The sequence below is a fragment of the Lynx rufus genome, unplaced genomic scaffold (genome assembly GCF_022079265.1).
Source record: "Lynx rufus isolate CCGP_SWC_20201006 ecotype Redwood Valley unplaced genomic scaffold, mLynRuf1.p SCAF_10, whole genome shotgun sequence".
NCBI lineage: Eukaryota > Metazoa > Chordata > Mammalia > Carnivora > Felidae > Lynx > Lynx rufus.
The window spans coordinates 74,384,169-74,404,625 of NW_025814824.1; the positions used below are offsets into that span (position 1 = coordinate 74,384,169).

Sequence of the window (20,457 nt, forward strand, 5' to 3'; positions counted from 1 at the left end):
TGTTGCTTTCTTTGGCTCAGTTGTTAATTGAACATTTCTGGGGTGCCTGACGGGCTCAGTCAGTAGAGCACACAACTCTTGATCTCGGGGTTGTGAGTTTGAGCCCCATGTCGGGCGTAGAGATTACTTAAAAATAAAATGTTTAAAAAAACAAAACGAAATTTCCTTGTTCAATTTTTAAATGCTTTCTTCCTGTCCTATTTTCAATCTCTCATCCCCCCCCGCCCCTCTCCAGCCAGACACGTTCCCTCACCTCCTTTTGTGGCTGGCCCCCACACTCCCGGTCCGGGGTGGGCCAGCCTCCTGCACAGGACCCTCTTTGTCTCCCCAGCATGACCTCTCTGATCCTCTGCAGGACAAACACCGCACTGTTCTCTATGGGGGCCTTTTCTAGATCCCATCTGTGTCTCTGTGGGAGTTCCTGTAAGGGGGTCACATGGGCCAGTAGGTAGAACCCTGGAGGAGATACACTTGCTGATGGGCTAAGGGACCTGAGACAAATCACGGCCCTTGACTGGGCCTCAGTATTCGCATCTGTGCAGTGGGGGCAGGGAGCACATTCCACCCGCCCCAGGCGGTTTCCTAGCTTTCGAAGGAATAAGATTCCCGTCTGGGGCTCCAGGGAACAGCGGCCTGACCCCTGCCCCGCTCCTGCCCCCTCCACATGTCGGCTCTTCCTCCGTGAGCAGGGCTGGATTGACTTGCACGTCGGGCTGGAGGAGGTTGCTGCAGACACCCAGCCTCATGCAGACTCAGACCCTCCCTGAGGGTTCGGTTCGCCCCCACGGATTGCGGACCACACACCTGCTTCTGCCTCACATGTGCCCTGGGAAGTGCATGCAACAGCCGAACCTGAAGGCCCAACTGGAGGGACTGGGGCACGCGTGGCTAGGCTCTGCCCTCAGCCTCCACAACTATGAAATGCGTTGGCTGGCTGACCTCCGAGGTCTCTTTAAACAGGGTCATTTGTGCAGCACCGGCTCTATTCCAGAATGATAGGGCCTCTAGCGGAGTCCCTCCAGGTGGAGCCGTCTCGGCACACCGCACCCGGATGGCCAGCCTCAGGCTCGGGATGTGCGGGCAGTGGGAGGAGAAGGGAGCCCCAGGCTGGTGCCGGGAAAGGCCCAAGGCTCTGGGCAGCCCTGCCCTCCTGGTTCCCGGCCCGAGGGAGACCCCTGCTGTCCACCATGCTAGTCCTTTTTTCCTATTCCAGGGCCCCCGAGGACCAGATGGACCAGCCGGGGAGCAGGGGTCCAGGGGCCTCAAGGTACCAACCCCGTGGCCTGCCCTTGCTCATGCCTCCCACGCTGGGTCAGGAATTCCGGAACCAAGGCTCACAGCTTCCTTGGCATGAGGCCGCTGTGGGCAGCAGGGAGTCCGAGAGAGGCTGAGAGCTCACGGCCGCTCCTCCTGGCCCTGGAGTCTGAGCAGGGGGGCGACGGAGAGAGAGCAGTGAACGAGAGGGAGCCGGGGGATTGAGGGAGTGAGGAGGAATGCAGGTACCTTCTGGCGCCTTCCCCGGGGTTCCCTGGCCCCCTCTAGGGCCCCCAAGAGTCGAGATGCTTCTACTCCCAGCAGGAGCAAAGGCTCCCTGGTTCTCCAGAGCAGCTGGTGACTATGGCGAGCCACTCCCCTTACCGGGCCTCAGTTTCCCACCTGCATGGTGGAGAGAGGGGTGGATGATTACACCGGTTCCTTCCATCTGCCATGGGGTGTGGGTCCTGTGTCCGCGAGGGGTACCCCCCCAGCACCCTGTCCCACCTTCACACGCTGTTTCGGCAGGGCCCTTCAGGACCTCAGGGCAGACCGGGCCAGCCCGGGCAACAGGTACGTCAGGCCAAGGCCGCCAGCCCCCTCCCCGCTCCCTGCTTTGTGATCTGTGCCTCTAATGACCCCAAATGCGTTTCCAGGGTGCGGCCGGTGAGCGAGGGCACTTGGGAGTGCGAGGCTTCCCGGTAAGTGACACCAGTTCTGGAAATTCCGTGGGGCTTTGCTGGGAGATTATAGCCACGTCAGCCAAATTCCCATCCTGCTGTGGAAACCCCACAGGCTCTAGCTGCCCGCTCTCTCTACACGGACGACCCTCCAGCCTGCCTCTTTCCCCTGAGACTCAGTGTCCCCATCTGTCACTTGGTGGAGGGTAGGGGTCGGACCATCACACGTGGTGAAGGCTTACAGCCGCGAAGGGACTAAGTCACCTCTGTCCCTCTCTGCAGGGCATCCCGGGTCCCTCAGGCCCTCCGGGCACCAAGGGCCTCCCAGGAGAACCGGTAAGTGCCCTCTTGCCCCCCCTCTTTTGCCTCTTTGCCCCCCGGCAGGCTGGTCTCAGATGGGCCACCTCTGGGAGTGTGGGATGTGGTCATATAAGAAGGAGGCTGGAGGGAGACAGTACCAGGGCCCTGCTACCCTGATGGGACAGGCCTCGGAGGGTAGAGAGAGTGAGCGCTGGCCAGGGAGCTCAGGAGCTCTGGGCTTGAGTCTAAGCACACTTGTCCTCCAGCCTAGTTTTCTTGCAAGTGAAATGGGAATAAATTGTCCTTACCTTGCCATCCTGTTGTGAAAATGAACCGGTAACGTGTACAGAGTGCTCAGCACAGACTAAAGCTGAGGGAGCAGAGTACTTGAGGTCACCAAGTGGGGAAGGATGGAACTGTAGGGTCTGGACATCGGACATCGGGGAGAAGGGGGTCACAGGGGCCGGTCGCTTCAAGCCGTGGGGAGAGCTTGCTCTTGCTCCCAAGGGCAACAGGAGACAGTGAGTGATTTGAAACCGAGGTGACCCTTTAGGAGGTCTTCCTGGAAGGATGGGTTTGGAGAACAGCCCAAGTGTCAGGGTGCCCCACGAGGAGGCAGTGGAATTGTACTGCTGGGGAGGGACAGGAGAGGATGGTCTCGAGAGGCGCAGGAGGAGGGTTCCCTGCCTGGGGCAGGGGGAGCACGGGAGGCTTCTGCCCCCCAGAGCCATGCTACAGTCCCACATCTTGAGGCCCAAGAGACGCCATTTTGAACACTGAATTGAGCAGGAGCGGGGTGGGGGTTTCTAGAGGTGGGGTCCAGGTGGGAGGTGTCCAGGCAGAGGGAATGGAGTGAGCAAGTCTGCTTGGAGAGCTGGAAGGTTTCTGAGTAGGGGAGGGCCCTCTGAATTTGAGGGGGAGGAACAGGAGAGAGTGCAGGTGATGGAGGGGTGGCAGGAGACCAATGGGGAGGGGGGAGCTGCAGACACAGGCTGTGGGGGGCGTGGGCCGCAGAGTCCCAGATTCTATGGATCCTCTCCCTCGTCCGCCCCTCCAGAGGGCCCAGGCTGCCGTCTCGAAACTGTTGTGTGTCTGTCTGTCTTCCAGGGCCCTCAGGGACCCCAGGGACCACTTGGCCCTCCTGGAGAGATGGGACCTCAGGTGAGTGCTCAGGGCCCCTTGTTTGTCCCAGGACGTTGCTAGGGAGACATCAGCCCCTCGAAGCCCTCCTCCTCAGGGGGTCCCCGGCCTGGCCTGGGAGGGAGATGGTCATGTCCTGTGTCCCACAGAAAGTGAAGGTTAGGCACCCTGGCAGGAAGGGCAGATCCGCCTTAGGCATAAGGGGAGGGGCTGGGCTCCCTGTCCCAGGGGCTGCTGTGTGCCTGGCCTGCAGGGGTCCCGGGGCCCTCACGGGGGTTGGCAGTGTCTCTTCTGTGGCACCGGGGAAAACAACGATGCCGCACCCCACCCCTGCTGGGACTTCACCTCGGCACTGAGGTTTGACTGCAGAGAGAGCCCTCTTGAGGCCATGCAGCAGGGAGCTCCCATGGGGCCTCAGACACCTCTGCCTTATCCAGAGAAAACTGAACCACGACATTGGGTTCGTGCAGGGGCGGTGGCCATGCCCATGATGGTAACTCGGACCCCTCCCCACCTTAGTCATCCCGGCCCAGCTTTGGAGGGAAGGACTGGGATCAGTCAGCCCTGAACACAGCCTTTATTGGCTTCTTCCCCTGTTGTTATGTGAATCCTGAAATTTTCCTCCCTGTGCTTGCCAAGGGGCTCCTAATGTGGTAAACCACACTCGTGGGGAAGGAGAGGGCTCCAGCAGCCTCAGGGGAGCCCCGAGGCTCAGCACCCTGGGCCCAACCACCACCCTCGCTATGGTCCCAGCTCCCAGCTCCGAGAAGGCTGCAGCCTGCTCCCAACTCTGTGTCTCATGCTGTGTGACCTCAGGCACGTTCCTTGCCCTCTCTGGGCCTGCTTAAGTTATCTCCTCCCTTACAATCAGAGGCCAGCCCTTGCTGTAGGAGGGACCAATGGCATTTTTTTGCAGGGGCCTCCCGGTGCAGTAGGAGAGCCGGGCCTTCCTGGGGAAGCCGGGATGAAGGTAAGGCAGGATGAAAGAGAAAAGTGACTTGTTGAAACCAGCGCCCAACTGGCGGCCACGTCCTTCCCACGGAAGAGAAACGGGCCTTTCTTGTGCCAGGATAATGAGTTCTCTGTGCTCCTGGCCGGGGAGCGGGTCCTGGCTATGGCCACAGTGGAGGGCCCAGCTGGCCGGGAGCCCCTGCCCCTGCCCCCTGCCCCCTGCCCGGTGGTGTTTTCTCTGGCACCTGCCCCACGGTGGGGCAGCCGCACCTCCTGGCCTCCCACGATACTATCTGTATCTCAGCACCCGTGCCCCTCATTACCTGCCGGGAAACAGGCGCCCATTGATACCTGGGCTCTGGGGAGGGCCCTCTCCCCTCTCTGCTGTGGGAGAGGATGCGGCTCCCTACGAAGGCCCCGGGGCTGATGAGTGATGCTGACAGCCTGAGGGCCTTGTTAGGCAGGGCCTGGGGGAGCCCGCGAGGGTCTGTGGGACTAGAGGCGGACACCCCCTCCCTGTCCGTGCCTGAGCCTCCCTGCCATTCAGAGGGAGTTGGACCAGGCTTGGGACTTTGGTTGTTGACTTAGTGCCAGAATCCTTTGCGTGAACAATGCAGAAAACCACCCCGTATATAAAACAGACAGAAATGGGATCCTTCTGGTGGGGGCAGGGCTGGGGGCTCAGAGCCCCTCCTCCTTGGGCCCTTCGGGCATCAGCACGGAGGGAGACTAGTGTGCACATCCCCACACGGTCATCTTCTGGGCGGCGGGGGACATTATTCTGGCTCATGTAGGGCCTCTTCCTCCTTTGGGTTTCTCTCCAAGGCTCTCAGGGGAGCAAAGAAGGTGGGCAGCCACAGAGTTACCGTCCCTGCATCCGATCCTCCCTGGAGCCTAACTACCCAGGTTTGGATCCTGAATCTGTCACTTATTAGCCTCATGGGCTCGGGCTAGTTCTGTCACCCCACGGTCTGCAGTGTCTTCCTCCGGAAAAGAAGACAGGGTCTTTTCCAGGCAGGGTCGCGGTGAGGGATCACATGGGAAATAAAAAGGCAGTTAGAACAGTGCCGTGTCCACGTGAGCCCGATGGTGGTGGTGGCCGTGGCGGTCCTGACGTGGCCAGGGCGACCGTGGAGCGGAGGCTCTGGTTGGCATTTTACAATTTCGCTTTGGTCCTTGGAAGAAGGTGCTTCCCCAGCTCCCCACCCAAATCCGAGCTGGTGAGAACTGGAGGGTGAAGTCAGGGCTGGGACTGGCCCCACCCACCCCCATGGACTTGTGTTTGGCTTCTCCTAGGGTGACCTTGGGCCTCTGGGCACCCCTGGGGAGCAGGGCCTCATTGGGCAGCGGGTAAGTCGAAGCAAATTCATTCTCCCTGGAAAGCCACCTGAGGGGCGCTTGGGTGGGGGGAAGGGCTTCACTCAACCTCCCCGAACCTCAGGGAGCAGGAGACCCTGAATCCCTTCAGCCTCATCCCATCTATCTCTCTTGGTGGGCCAGCATTTCCACCCGGTAGAGGCACTCTTCGAAGAAAAGGGTTCTGTGGTCAAAGTGGTCAAAGCGGTCAAAGCGTCTGAGACTCACTGCATGCTCCGTGTTCCCTCTTACGTATCAGCAGTAGCATTTTCAAGGCTCCGAGAAGGCCTGCAGCCAAGAAACTGGTTCCTTTTGGATTCATCCAGGGCCCCCAAACTTACTGACCTGCAAGCACTTTTACTGAAAAACACCTGTTTTTCATCCCTGAAAACTGTTCCATGGAAGGTGATCTTCCCCGTTTCTGGAAGAAACCCACAAAGCTTTTCTTTCTCTGTGAAGCATCGGGATGCCTCTCTGTCTACCTCTCTATGCTCTGTGCCCAGTTTACAAGGTCTCTGCCTGAATGTGGCCTGGGGTACCGGGAGGGGTACAAAGCGGGCATCCTCTAGCACCTGATGGCTGCAGAATGGGGAGTCCGGCAGGGAGGGGGAGTTAGTGTGGGCCTCAGTTCGTGGGGACACCAGGCCCAGCCCAAGCCCCCCCTCGTTTCTCACCTTTCCCGTTTTTCCATTGCCTCTTGCTCCCCCCTGCCCTGAGTTAACAGAGGCTCCACAGATTGAGTTAGGACATAGAAAGAGCGAGAAAGACCACGGGGCGAGAGACGGTGAGCGTGGAGCCTGAAGCCGTGAGATGGCAGCGCTTGTGTGTCAATGAAGACTGATCAGTGCAGTTTTCTGGGAAGGGTCCCGAGGCTCCACGTAGGCGCAGTAGGGAAGAGAATGACGAGCACTTACTTGAGGCCCACTGCGTGCCAGGCACATCTCTCAGAGCACTGGGAACAGAGCAGTGAGTGACCGGAGGCCTTGTCCTCATGGGGCCACGTCCTGGTGAATCCGTTAGCCTGCGCGCCTGTCACGCCTTTGCCATCCCTGCATCTGACGACTTCTGAAGCTCCTCAGAAGGTGCTGAACGGCTGTGAGCTCTGAAAGCAAAGAGAGACCCAAACACCTGTGACGGCCGTTTGGAGAACTGAAAAGTCCAGGGGCATCTCTGGAGCTGGGACTGCAAGCAGAGAATCTAGCCGAGGGCCAGATGGGGATTCCGGGGCTTGGTATCCTTCCCAGACTTGCTGGCAAAAAGAAAAAAAGAAAAAAAAAGTCTTAAGTTTGGCCTCGCTGTCCTCGTCTGAGAAATGGGATTCCACCGAGGAGTTCCATGAGAGCTCGCTCCAGTTCCAGAAATAACGTACCTAGTGGCTGCCGTCTGTGGGGTGCTTATACTGTGCCTTACAGGAGCCCTTAAAGGAAGGGGTATCAGCCCAATTTTCAGGGGAGAAGACAGGTAGTTTGCTCGTGGTCACACTGCCGGTGAATGGGAAGCCTTGTTGGGGGACTGAGGTCCGTGTGGCATCGAAGCCTTTCTCGAAGCCCTGGGCAAGCACCGCCTCCCGGTCCGGCCAGCCAACTTGGACACTGCAACTCAGGACCTCCTGTCGCCCCCACCTGACCAACCCTGCAGATAGAGCAGGCCGTGGCTTGGGGGCTGCTCCTCCTTTCTGGAGAGGGTGCCTCAACCCCCCTGCTCGCTCACTAATTCAGCCACCGTTTACCGGGCACCTGCTCTGTGCCAGGCATGCCAGGGCCCTACTGCCCGGAGACAGGGTTGGGGTCCTGCCCCAGGGAGGGGGAGGAAGTAAAAGCACACGGGGCCCCCTCCCCAGTAATGTCTCCTCATCTTTCCCCACCACCCTTTGCAGGGAGAGCCGGGCCTTGAGGGTGACGGTGGCCCTGCAGGGCCCGATGGGCTGAAGGTAAGCGTCCTTCTGCTGTAGAGTCTGGGGGGCGGGGGGAGGTGTTCTGGAAGTGCCTTCTACCTCTGCCCCCACTACCCTCCCATCCCAGACCTAAGTTTTCTCTCAGAAGCACTGTGTTCCCATAAAGCTCTGAGAGCAGACCTCTGGCTCCTATTGAAGGCAGCGCTGTCCAGCACCGCGGCAGCCTCCTGCCCCGCTTGGACGGGGCCTAGGAACCCTCCCCACCTTCCGCTGCTCGCTGCTGCCCTTCTCCTCAAAACAACAGCTTCTCTTGGTTAAGGGTAGTACCTGAGCACCTGCTCCGTGCCCGGCCCAGGGCCAGCAGCTTTGATATCTGGGATCTTCCAAACATCCTAAAAGATCAGGAAAATCAGAACCGCCACCCGTGACCTGTAAGCCACTATTTATGGCGGACTAGTCACATATGTATCAGGTACTATACTAAGCCCTTCGTGTCGTGTCACACCTCAGTTAATGGTCCGGGATCAGTTCTGTCTTTAAATGAGGAAACTGAGGTTCAGAGAGGTTAAGCAACTTGCCCAAGGACGCACAGCCAAGACCCAAGCCTCAGCTACCTCTTTGCACCATGCGCCCAATCTAAAGATGAAGAGACTGAGGCTCAGAAGGAGGCAGAGGCACACTCATCTGTGTGTGTCTGTGGCTGAGTGGAGAATCCAAAAGTCAAACCCAGGGTTCACTGGCACCAAAGCGTATAGGCCTAACTCTGCCCCACTGCATCCCGGAGATTCCTCTGTCAGCCACAGAGGCTGGCACTTTCAGGAGGTGCCAGGGCTCCCCTGAACCCCGGGGCAGGCTGGCACCACTCTCTGACTTACCAGCGCCACCTCTAGCCCAGGCCTGTCCCTGGCTGCCAGCCCTGGCCCTGCCCTGGCATAGGAGGTGGGCTTTTCCCAGGGCTGATCTGTCACACTGTGACTCAGCTCCCCAGCCCAGGGTCCCAAGTGCCACATCCCAGGCTGCCCTTTGTCAGCCATTTACTCTCATGTGACCTCGCATAAGCAGCCCATCTCCAGACCTCCACTCCCACTGCCCTGTCCCCGTAATTGCCCTGGGTCCCGGGCCTCCCCATCTACCAGGAAACCTCGATGATGTGGCCCCTGGCTGGCTCTGCTTCTGCCTCTGGTTTTTCTTGCAAGGCTGAGAGCGCCCCCTGTCTGCCATCCGGCAGCCTTCTCTCCTCTCCAACGCGGCTGCATCCTAGGATACAGCCAGGTCCTGGCCGGGGAGACCCGGAGCCACCTGAGAGCCCCTCCACACCCTTTGCCAAATGTCCGCTTGAACTGCGGGGACACGGAGGAACGTTGTGGCTGAGATGCTCTGTGTACTCACCATGCGCTTGCACCAACTGCCTTGACGCCTTTACATGAGTGAACCCATTCAGTCCTCCCAGGTACCCTGGGGGCTAGATTCGTCACCCACCCACTTGACAGATGAGGAAACTGAGGCACAATGCGAGGGCCTCTCCCACTTCTGGACAGCCACCTTTCTTCTCCTTGGGATCTTGCTGAGGTGGGAGGACAGTGGGGGCTTGGAGGGGTGGGTGCCTCACACAGTCTTTTCTGCTCTTATCTCGGCTCCTGGTCCTGGCTTCTTCCTCTTTCACTCCCTTTCAAAGCCAGTTCTACCGTAGACCTTGGGCCCGAGTAGTTGCTCAGGTGCACAGTATCTTCCCTGGTCCTCACACGAATCCCAGGAGACCATCTGGTGTCTTTATGGTGTTTGTCTAAGAATCACCTTCGTGGTGAAACTAACCTCTCGGACACGCACAGCACTCAATAGTTTATATAGAGCGCTTTTACGCTGATTATCTCTTTTGAGTTTGCTGACCAGCAAATGGTGGTGGTGATGCCTCCTAGTAGAGCTAACCTTTATCCAGCATGCATGCACCAGACACCTTGCTAAGCTACTCGCGTGGATTAGCTCTTTCAATCCTCATAGTTACCCTTTGCTGCTTATTTTACAAGTGAGGAAACTTGGGGCGCCTGGGTGGCTCAGCCGGTTAAGCGTCCGAATTCAGACTGGGTCATGATCTCACGGTTCGTGGGTTCAAACCCCGCATCCAGCTCTGGGCCGACAGGTCGGAGCCTGGAGCCTGCTTCCGATTCTGTGTCTCCCTCTCTCTCTGGCCCTCCCCTGCTCGCACTCTGTCTCTCTGTATCAAAAATGAATAAACGTTAAAAAAAAAAATTAACAAATGAGGAAACTTGCCCCGGGTCACACCGCTGTTGAGAGGTAGCAGCAAGATTTGAGCTTAAGCAACATAACCCCAGGGGGGAGGGAAGTATTGTCCCCTGCGCAGAGAACCTTGGAATTGGAAAGAACCAGAACCCTAGGGTCTCACCCGTGCTCTGCCACTGACTCACATGTGCTAATGGGAAGTCTCCTCTCTCTGGACCTCAGTTTCCCCATCTGTAAATCAAGAAGGTTGAGTTAGACATCTTGTAAGGCTCTTCTGAGCATTGGCGGATGTCCTAGGACTCTAGGATTCTCCAGGACCCCCCAGACCCATTCTGTAGGGGGTCCACCGGGACACCACCCCTGTTGTGTGGAAGCTTGGGATGTGGGGGTCTGGGTAGTCCCTGGAGCCAGAGCCCCTGTAGGACTCAGGTTGAGGCCCCTCTCTGTAAACAAGCCTGGCCACCTGGAACAGGCTGTCTGCCTCGGAGAGCTAGGAGAGCAGGTGGCCAGAGATGACAAGCCAGAAGGGAAGCCCCGGGGCTGGAGTCTGCAGGAGTCATCTGGGAAGCGCCCCGTCTCTATGCCGGGCTTGGCTCGGAGCCTGAGAATCTCAGTGGGCAGGGATCTCAGAAAGCAACCTGTCCAGCCCTCTCCTGGCACCCAGATCTGCTCTGCGCTGGCCCACACCTCAGCTTGGAGCCTCCTTCCCTTATCCATGCCATTAATCTCTGGACTCCTCCCCATTGGGAAGTACCCCCCGCCTCAGCTGGGCTAGAAATTTCCCCAACAGGCCCCTGTACCAGCCTCCTCTGCCCAGAGCCCAGGCCCCGGACCCCAGTAGGTCCAACCTGAAGGATACGCTCTCAGCAGACCTGTTCCCAGTCTCTGGCTTCATGCCCTCTGCACCCTGATCTTTCTCCCGGACCCACACCAGTTTATCAGTGTTCCCTGCGAAGTGTGGTGCTGGAGAGCAGAGCTGGCCAAGACATGCTCCCCTTCTCCCAGCCTGCTCCCCCACCCTCCTGTCTGTGACTTCATACCCTTTCCCACGGTCTCTCTGCACAGTCCCATCTCAGCCCCTTGCAGACTGGCCACGAGCCCCCGCCGGGCCTGCCAGCCGTGATGGGGGTGGCCTTCTGACAGGCGCCACCCTGTTCCTCTGTGGCCACGGCCCGTGCTGCACCCCTCACACCTGCTCTGCCCGCGGGGCCCTGGCCTGGCACAGATCCTGGACAAGTGCCGTGCGAGTGCTAACTGTCGTCCCCTGGACGCAGGCCGTGCTCTGCAGCTGGCGAGAGTGAGGGCCGAGCAGTCAGCGATGGGAGACGGTGCTCACGGTAGAGTCGGACAGCAAAAACACAAAACAAAGGAGATGGAACCGTGCAGTGCAGTTGGGTTATGCCTTTAAAGCTGCATAGACTGGACTGCTAAGAAGCCTCATGGCTTTGCCACAGCTGTCCCACCAGTCCGAGCCCAGGACTAACAATGGAAACCGTGACCTGTTCCTTATTATTGTTGCTGTAAACTGTTTTCGTGTAAGCAAGTGCTGAAAACGCAACTCAGAAAAATGGAGCTAGTTCTGAGGGTCAGGATTGGATGAGCTATTTTCCTTTTTAAAAATGTCCTTCAGCGTCTTAAGACTCTTGTCCTCCCAGTGTGTCCCTGTTGGGGAGACATAGTCGAGGCTCCCAAAGCCACCCCCTTCCTGTGAACTCCTTGGGGCGGGAGTGGTCAGGGTTCTGTGTTCCCTCCGAGCTGCCTCCTCACTGGCCCAGGCACCATGGCAGGGGTATTCCCTGTGCCAGCCAGGCCATGCCACCTGACCCTTTTGGTGGCTCCGGGAACAATCAGGGGAATCCAAGGGCTTCTTGGCTGTGGACATCCGAATGGAACCCTGAGGTTTAGTGCTTCTGTTGGGCTTAGTGACGAATATCTTCTCTCTCTCTCTCTCTCCCCTCCCCATTCCCCTTCAACCTAGGGGGACAGGGGTGACCCCGGGCCTGATGGTGAACGTGGCGACAAGGGTCAGGAGGGACTGAAGGGCGAGGATGGGCCCCCTGGGCCCCCTGGCATCACTGGCGTCCGGGTGAGTATGTGTGACTGCATGCCAGCACTTGGGGCTTCTGGGGGAGACACGACTCGAGCCTGCTCAGGCAGTTGGACAGGAGGGGAGGCCTTTTGATAGCAGTCCCTTGAAGGCCTTCCCCTGTATCCTTCCTCCACCTGGGAGCTTCCCAGAGAACCAAGCTGACCATGTCCCTCCCTCGCCTAGCCCTCCCATGGCCAGCCCTCAGACTGGCACCTCACACTCTTCAGTCTGGCTTCCACACCCTCCACAAGTCCGGCCCTGCGGGCCTTGTCCCACATTCAGCCACACCGGGTTTAGCAGGGAGGATTCAGCAGGAGGGGCATCAGGCAAGATTCTCCACTAGGAGCTTGCTGTGTGACTCTTCACTTGCCATCACCCTCTCTGGGTCACGTGCTTGCTACGATGGATTTGGAAGGAATGCGTGCCGAGATCACTTTAGGCTCTAACTTTCCAGAGGCTCTTTCTTAGCAAACTTCTGAGTATCGTGGTTGTGGGATGGGCAGCGACGTGTGGCAGAAATAGCCCTGGGTCTAGAGTCCAAAGGTTAAGTTCTGGCTCGAGCACCCGCTATCTGGGTGACCTTAGGCAGATCACTGCTGCCTCTCTGTGAGCCTTGGCCTTCTTATTTAAAGAGTCAATGAAACTTTGGAAAAGAAAGTGCTTTATATTATGTACCAGAAAATAAATATCATCTTTAAGAATTTGGAAGAGGAAATGATTGGAAGCTGCTGGTTGTGGTCATGGTAGTGGTAGTATATTGACGGTTGGGTGCAGGTGTTGATGATGGTCACAGTGGTGATGGTATTGGTGATGGTGGTGATGATGGCGAAGATGGTGATGATGATGGCGGTGGTGATGGTGGTAGAGATTGTGGTGATGGTAGTGGACATGATGATGGTGGAGATGGTGACAGTGATGATGGTGGTGGTGGTGGAGATGGTTAGGATGATGGTGATAGTGATGATGGTGGAGATGGTGATGATGATGGCGGTGGTGATGATGATGGTGGTGGTGATGGTGGTAGAAATTGGTGATGGTGGTGGAAATGATGATGGTGGTGGAGATGATGGAGATGGTTAGGATGATGGTAGTGATGATGATGGTGGAGATGGTGATGATGGTGAAGATGGTGAGGATGGTGATGTTGGTAAGGATGATTGATGGTGATGGTGGAGGTGGTGATGGTGGAGATGGTGGTGATGGTGATGGTGGTGATGGTTATGATGGTGGTGATGGTGATGGTGGAGATGGTGGTGATGGTGGTGATGGTGGTGATGGTTATGATGGTGGTGATGGTGATGGTGGTGATGGTGGAGGTAATGATAGTGGAGATGGTGATGGTGGTGGTGGTGGTGGTGGTGGTGGAGATGGTGAGGATGGTGATGATGGTGAGGATGATGGTGGTGATGGTGATGATGATGGTGGAGATGGTGATGATGGTGGTGATGGTGATGGTGGTGGAGATGGTTAGGATGATGGTAATGATAATGGTGGAGATGGTGAGGATGGTGATAATGGTGAGGATGATAGTGACGATGATGGTGGTGATAGTGAGGATGATGGTGGAGGTGGTGATGATGGTGGCGATATTGGTGATGGTGATGGCAGTGGCGGCAGTGGCGGTGACAGTGGCCACAGTGATGGGGACAGACAGTGGGGGTGCTGGTGGTGGTAGCAGCGTTCGTGTCCATATTTTGCTGTCTCTACCAATTTTCATATACGGGAGCTGGAGAGAGGTTCACTGGGGCCAGACTGAGTGCGTGCTGGGTGACGGAGGTGGTGAGAGGCTTGTATTTGAGTCTCTTTGGCATCAGGGCTGCTGGACAAGTATCCCCCACTCTGGCCAGGAAACAGTGGAGTATTTAAAAATAGAATTTTATGAGCCATCAGAGCCTTTCCAGAAATATATCTCCATGGATGGGGGCCCAGCAAAAGTCTTCATTCTGGCCCCACAGCCTCCCCCCAATGGCTGCTCCAGCCCTTACTCGGGGTTTCCCACACCATGAGCGATGCTCCCAGCTGGAGAGGGCCCGTCAGAACAAGTGGCCGGCCGCCCCGTCCTGGGGGAGACTCCCGGCATCCTGGCCCTGTGCTGAATTCTTCAGTGCTGACTCGTTTCTCCTCCTGACAAGAGATCAGCCGCCCCTGTACCATGATTTCACAATTTCCCAAATATGACCATCCTGGGACAGCGGTGCCCCAGACACTGGAGATCCGCGTTCCATTCCAACCTGGCTAGGTGGCCTGTGGAAAACACCTTCCTGTCACTGAGCCCATTCCTTTGGCTCTCAAATGGAGCAAAGAATCCCTTCCTCCCAACCCTGTGGCCAGAATTGCATGAGGTATGATGCGGAATGTGGACACAGCGCCTGGCCCCTGGTTGAAGCCACGATGGTTGTTACTATTTTATTTTTGGAGGAGCAAAAGACCTTGACGTTGCTAACACAGTGCCGACCGGTAGAAACAGAAGACAAGCTACATGTGTAATTTAAAATTTTTTAGTACTCACATTTTAAAAATGTAAAAAGAAGTGGCTGAAATAAATTTTAATAGTCTATTTTATTGACCTCGATATATCTAAAATGGTAACATTTGCAACATATAATCAATATAAAAATCATTAGTAAGGCATTTTGCATTCTTTTTTTTTGTACTAAATCTACGAAATCTGGTGTGTAATTTACTCTTACAGCACATCTCAGTTAGGATGCTGGATTTTCATTAGAAATACTTGAGCTGTATTTAGATTCCATGAACTATACAGCTAAAAATGTAGATTCATATTCCCAAGTGATTCCAAACATACCTACAAGTTTTATAATAACTGAATGGTCAATTTTAAGTTTAATTTTAAATCAATTAAAATTAAATTGAATTAAGAATTTGGTTCCTCTGTCCTGGTAGCCACATTTCAAGTGTTCAGTAGCCCTGTGTGGCAAGGGGCCACCAGAGTAGACAGTGCAAAAGCTAGTTCAAGACCTTTATATTAGAAGTGGAGAAACTGAGGGACGTCTGGGCGGCCTAGTCAGTTAAGGGTCCGACTTCGGCTCAGGTCATGATCTCCGGGTCCGTGAGTTCGAGCCCCGCATCGGGCTCTGTGCTGACAGCTCAGAGCCTAGAACCTGCTTTGGATTCTGTGTCTCCCTCTCTCTCTCTGCCCCTACCCCACTCATGCTCTGTCTCTCTCTCAAAAATAAACATTAAAAAAAAAGAAGTCGGGAAACTGAGGCACGCAGAAGGAAAGGGAGTCGTCCAGGGTCGCATGAGGCTTTAAGCACCAGAATACAGGACAGTCTGTCCTTCCAGGATCACCATTCCCTCCTTCCTGAGGGCCCCAGAATGGGCTGAACGGCACTTCCTTTAGGGACTGGATATCTTCTCCAGTACACTTTTGCCATGTTTTGTCTTTTGAGCAGACATCTCTCCCTTGTACTAAATCAAAGCCAGCCTCCTTGTAACTTCTGTCCACTGACCACCCCAGAGAACACAGTTGCTGCTGCCTCAGGGCAGCTGCAGAAATCTGCAGACAGAAATCCAGTCCCTCTGGGTTAGCCCATGTGTTTCCTGGTTCCTCTAAGATCCCGTCTTCCTGCCCTTCCTCCATCACAGTTAGTCAGTACCTACTCCTGTTCCAAGGTGGGACCATCATCTCCCTCATCCTATAGCAAGCACCTCTGTTAATGCAGCCATAGGGATTGAATCAAACTAGCTCTTTAGTGTTTGCCAAGAACGTAGGTGTTTTTTTTTCCCAGCTCCCCTTGAGGTTTGGGCCTTGAGAGAACTGTCTTCTGTGGGCCGTCAGGATGTCCTTTCCAAACCAGAAACACCGCCTGCCCCACCCCCTACATCCCAAACCAGTGTGGCTCAGGGTTGGGATTCTCTTCTCTCCCTCTCTTATATGCACACTTACACGCACTCACTCACCCTGCTGAAATGTGTGGCCCTGACCAGGGCAGGGCGAGGCAGAGCTGCATTATGGGATGCCCTGTGGGGGAGGGGGCACAGCGGCCTGTTGGAGGGAGTGGCCTGGGTACCCCAGTGGGAGAGCGGGGGAGGGCAGCTGACCTTCCCCGCACAATGCCCCACTGTGACGATCCCCTCCAACTGCAGCCCCCAAGGGAGAGAGACCCTGTCAGTGGGACACAGCCCCAGGGATTGTCAGAAGTGAGCCGCAGCATCTTAGAGATGAGATGCCTCGTGTCATCAGTGGGTACCCTGAGCCCTGGATGTGGACTCAGACAGACCGACAGTTGAATCCGCGTTCTGGGCAAGTCCCTTCACCTTCTGGAAGCCCAGAGGTCACCATAGGTGGGAGGAGGCCTTGATCGGGCCCAAGACTCAGCGTGGCTGGGAGGCTGGAACAGTGCGTGGCAAAGGGAGTGCAGAGAGCTGTTCCCGTTGGGACAGCCTGGGCGCCTAGCAGCCGCCATGAAATGAGGATTTATCCCACGCTTATATGGGCCACGCACCTGGTGAGCGAGAACAGGTTGAATTCTCAGCGCTCTGAGGCACATAGGACCCCTGTCCCCACTTTGCAGACAAAGCCTCCCATCACGGGAAGTTAGATCACACTCAAGGTCACAGGGGCATTGAGCACGGGTAAGTTTTGAACCCAGCAGGCTGCCCTCGGAGCTAGTGCGCTAATTTTCCGTATTTCTCACCCTTTTCTTTCCCTCCTTCTCCCCTCAGGGTCCTGAAGGAAAACCAGGGAGGCAAGGCGAGAAGGGCCGGACAGGAGCCAAGGTGGCATGCCATGCTTCCTGGGGCCGTGACCTCCCCAGTCCCTCCTCCCCTCGCCCTGCCCCACGTCTCTCTCGTCTCTCTCCACCTCCCTATGGGGCCTGGTGACAGCCTGTCTCTCCTTCCACTGCAGGGTGCCAAGGGCTACCAAGGACAGCTGGGTGAGATGGGCGTCCCTGGAGACCCCGGACCCCCTGGCACCCCAGGCCCTAAAGGGTCCCGGGGCAGCCTGGGACCAACGGTGAGAACCCTCTGGGTGGGGTGGGGTGGGGTGGGCTGAGGCGCGGAGCAGAGGGGGGCCAAGGGCAGAAAGAGAGGTATCGCCAGCTCGACCCCTTGTCCTGGCCGCTTCTTTTGAATCATGGATCCCTTTGGGAACCTGCAGAACCCGCAGCCTCTCTCCCTGCAAAAGTACCTACAGCACCAAGTGTCTCTTTCAGTTTGAAGGGGGTGGTGGGTCTTCTGAAGTCCTTCGCAGACCCAGATTAACAAGCCCCATTCTAGGAGAGGGAGAGGGGACCAGCCCCTCGTGAGTGTTTTTTAGGAAGAAGGAGTTTTCCCACTGGAAATAGCTCCATGAGGATCAGGGTGAAGGTGCTACGAATCCCTGGGGGACTATGAGGGTGTCCCGGTCTATCGCTGGCCTGCCCTGAAGGAGGGCCCCCGGGGCTCTGGCAGGTGTAGAGGGGGAAAGCAGGGGGGAGGCAGACAGGTGACGGCATCTCGGAGCTGCCAGTGTGCACTGATCAACGGCTGAGCCGTTTTGTGACACTTAAAGTGTCCACGGTGCAAATGCTCCCACCCTGGCTGATTGCATGCTGCCACCATGATGTCACTGAATGGGCACGTGGGAGGAGCTATGCAGGACTGTGTGTTGTCCACTGCACAGACTCCGTGGGCGGAAATACGCGAGAGCGTAGGTAATAATGAAATGTAGTTATCAGGAAGGGCTGAGTTTGGAATATTTATCATCTTTGTCTTTAATTTGATTGGTTTAACTGTAACCTCTCGTAGGGTGCTCCGGGACGGATGGGGGCCCAAGGAGAACCGGGACTGGCTGGTTATGATGTAAGAAAATCTCACCTACCCCCTTCTGGAATTCTGTCCTGCAGGCAGGGACCCAGGAGTGCCTCGGCCTCAGCCCCTACCACCTCCCTGCTGCGGGTGGCCCTCGGGCCACTGGAGGTCCCTGTGCCCACAGAGCAGCGTGGGGGTCAGAGGCCGCTGGTGGGCTGGGCGGGGGTGGGCAGCCAGAAGCACCGTCCCCCTCCAAGTGCCTTCACTGAGTCCTTCCTTCCCATGGCGGGTGCCACGTTCGCTCCCTGTCTGGGCGTCGCACCTGCTGTCTGCGGAAGGGAAGGGTCTTAACCCAGTTCTGCATCCGAGCTGGCACCCCTCTTAGAGGTGTGCCGGGGGCCGACATGGCTTGTCTGGGAGGCCAGGCCCCAGAGAAGCACAGGGCCTGCTCCGAATCACGCAGCGAGGTGGGGCAGAGCCGGGACCCAAACTTACAGCCCAGATTCTTCACTTCCGAGTTCCTGTCCTTCATCACTGTGCCTCTCAAGTCCTCACTCGCCCATGCGCTCTCACCTCTTGTCATCTTGTTTCCTGCAGGGACACAAAGGCGTCATGGGCCCCCTCGGACCTCCTGGACCAAAGGGCGAAAAGGTGGGTGCTCAGTCCTGGGAAGCAGGTGCTCCCTCTAGTAAGTCCCTGGGAAACAGTGGCTGGGGTCACGCGGAGGTTCACGGTCGGCTCAGCCCTGCTCGTACCACGGCTGGCCGGGAGCCGTTAGACCTCCATTCAGCCCAGATGTACCGGGTATCAGGTCTGTGCCCAGCAGCAGAACAAAACCAGACACAGCTCCTGCCTTCCCCGGGGCTTCCGGTCAAGCAGGGGAAACGGACACCAGTCAGGTACCAACCAGAACTGCAATCCCATCATCTCTTCGAACGTGAAGATTGAAGCCTTGCTTAGGAACGAGATCACCCAGTGAGAGCCAGCAGAGGGCTTAGGACAGAGAGCAAAGCCAGCCTTTCACAGACAGGAAGGAGGCACTGAGGCAGAGGGAGGGCATGTCTGTTTCCCACTCCTTGGCTCCAGCCTCGGTAGAAGACAGGAATAGGTAGAAGAAAGCTTGCTGATGGCTGTGCCCTGCCACACCGCGCAGGTGGGGACATGGGGCCAGAGGGCCAAGGCGTTGGCCCCAGGTCACGTTCCAAGGCAGCACCAAGATGGCCCCGGGCCCGGGCCTTGGAGCTCCGAGTCCCCCGCTCTTGCCTCCCTCCTCCCCTGATGGCTCAGCTGGAATGCCTCTTAGCAGGCGGCCTGCCGCTGTCTCCTTGCCCCCCTGCCTCCCCAGCCCTCCTTTCTTTCGCCGAGTCAGCTACCCACTAACTACATCCCGCTGCCTGGTGAATCACCCTGGCCTGGCTTGCTGTCCAGCTGGCCCCTTCCTCCTGCTTGGAGAAGAGATCTGCAATCAGTGGGCTCCAACATCCCACAGGAAGCCGCAGGAAGTGTCCCTCCTCGGCCCTCACGGTCTGCCACGGCTGGCACAGGAGGGGTTAGGACGGAGCCTGAAACAAGAGGCTCCCTCTGAGCCACCTTCAGCCCCAGACCCGGTTCCTAACCCTCAATCCGCCCTGAGCCTGCCGGGGCCTTGGGTGGGGCCTCAGGGTTCCCTGAACCTTGACGGCCTCATCGGTTAAGCGGGTGGGTAGCTCGGGAATGCGAGGCGAAGCAGGACATCACATAGATGGCAGCCAGAGGCACTTTCTTATGTATAAGGTATTGTATGAGTTCTCTCATTCATTTGGCTATCTAACAGGGACTTAGGGATTTCAAATGATTATGTGGTGTGTTCTCGGCCCTGAGCTAGGGGCTGCAGAATGAGGCCCTAAAGGGCTCAGGAGTAAAAAAATAGGCACGAGAGTGAAGAGCCACGCACAAGCTGGAGGGTGCTGGGAGGAGTGGGAACAGGTTCGCAAGGGAGACCCCAAAACACAACGGCCGTGTGCAAAGCTCTTGCCCCGGATGTCTCCACGGTCCCCGCCATGACCCCCACCTGGAGGTGTCAGTGTCCCACGTGACAGATGGAGAAACTGAGTCTTCACGATGCTCAAGGACTAGGTCAGGACCGGTGGAAAGGTGGCAGGACTAGGACGCAGACTGTCTGATGCCAGGCTGTGCATCCCTGGCTTTCGGAAGCAGGCACTTAGATGAGCTGATACGTCGTTCAACTCTTGAATTCCCTGTGGGGCATGTGTCTACAAAGGTGGTGTCTGGAGGGATTAGGGATGAGACTCTGGGAACAAGGAGACGGGGGCTTCACCAGCTTCCTGGTGCTAAAAACGCATCCCCGAACTAGAGCCACAATGTAAGGCGGGGCGGGGGGGGGAGGTGGGGAGCGGAGGAGATCTGCACAGCTGGCTTTGGGGTCAGACCACTCCTTGATTTCTGTGTGGCTTTGACTAGGACCCTTCTTTCCCTGGGCCTCAGGCTCCCCCTCTATAAAATGGGCCAGTAGTCACAGCAGTGTAGGAGTGCTGAATGGAATCTACGAAGCACTTCACGAAGTGTCGGGCACACAGAATGCGCTAGGGAGACCCTGCCCCCCTCTCCGATGCGCCCCAGTCCGGCCGCTTCCCTCCACGGTGGGACTGAGACTAGGGACAAAAAGCCAGAGAGAGAGGTCAGGGAAGAGAGGGAATCCCCACTCCCTGGGCCACCCCCTTGGGTACAGCTGGTTCTAAGCCTTGGGCCAAGTCCCTCCCGCCTTCAGTCTCTGCCCACAGGAGCCACAGAGGCCCTGG

General features: G+C 57.1%; 1 protein-coding gene across 1 annotated transcript in view; it reads left to right on the forward strand.

Annotated features, from left to right (window-relative positions):
- The window catches only part of COL27A1 (collagen type XXVII alpha 1 chain), a 136,513-nt gene that overhangs the window by 96,134 nt on the left and 19,922 nt on the right, over positions 1-20,457 (forward strand). Inside the window, exons 29-41 of the mRNA XM_047099631.1 lie at positions 1,214-1,267; positions 1,783-1,827; positions 1,911-1,955; positions 2,217-2,270; positions 3,342-3,395; positions 4,291-4,344; positions 5,622-5,675; positions 7,558-7,611; positions 11,792-11,899; positions 16,592-16,645; positions 16,776-16,883; positions 17,657-17,710; positions 18,257-18,310. Of these exons, the coding sequence (XP_046955587.1) occupies positions 1,214-1,267; positions 1,783-1,827; positions 1,911-1,955; positions 2,217-2,270; positions 3,342-3,395; positions 4,291-4,344; positions 5,622-5,675; positions 7,558-7,611; positions 11,792-11,899; positions 16,592-16,645; positions 16,776-16,883; positions 17,657-17,710; positions 18,257-18,310 (792 nt within the window). The remainder of the gene's footprint in view (positions 1-1,213; positions 1,268-1,782; positions 1,828-1,910; positions 1,956-2,216; positions 2,271-3,341; positions 3,396-4,290; positions 4,345-5,621; positions 5,676-7,557; positions 7,612-11,791; positions 11,900-16,591; positions 16,646-16,775; positions 16,884-17,656; positions 17,711-18,256; positions 18,311-20,457) is intronic.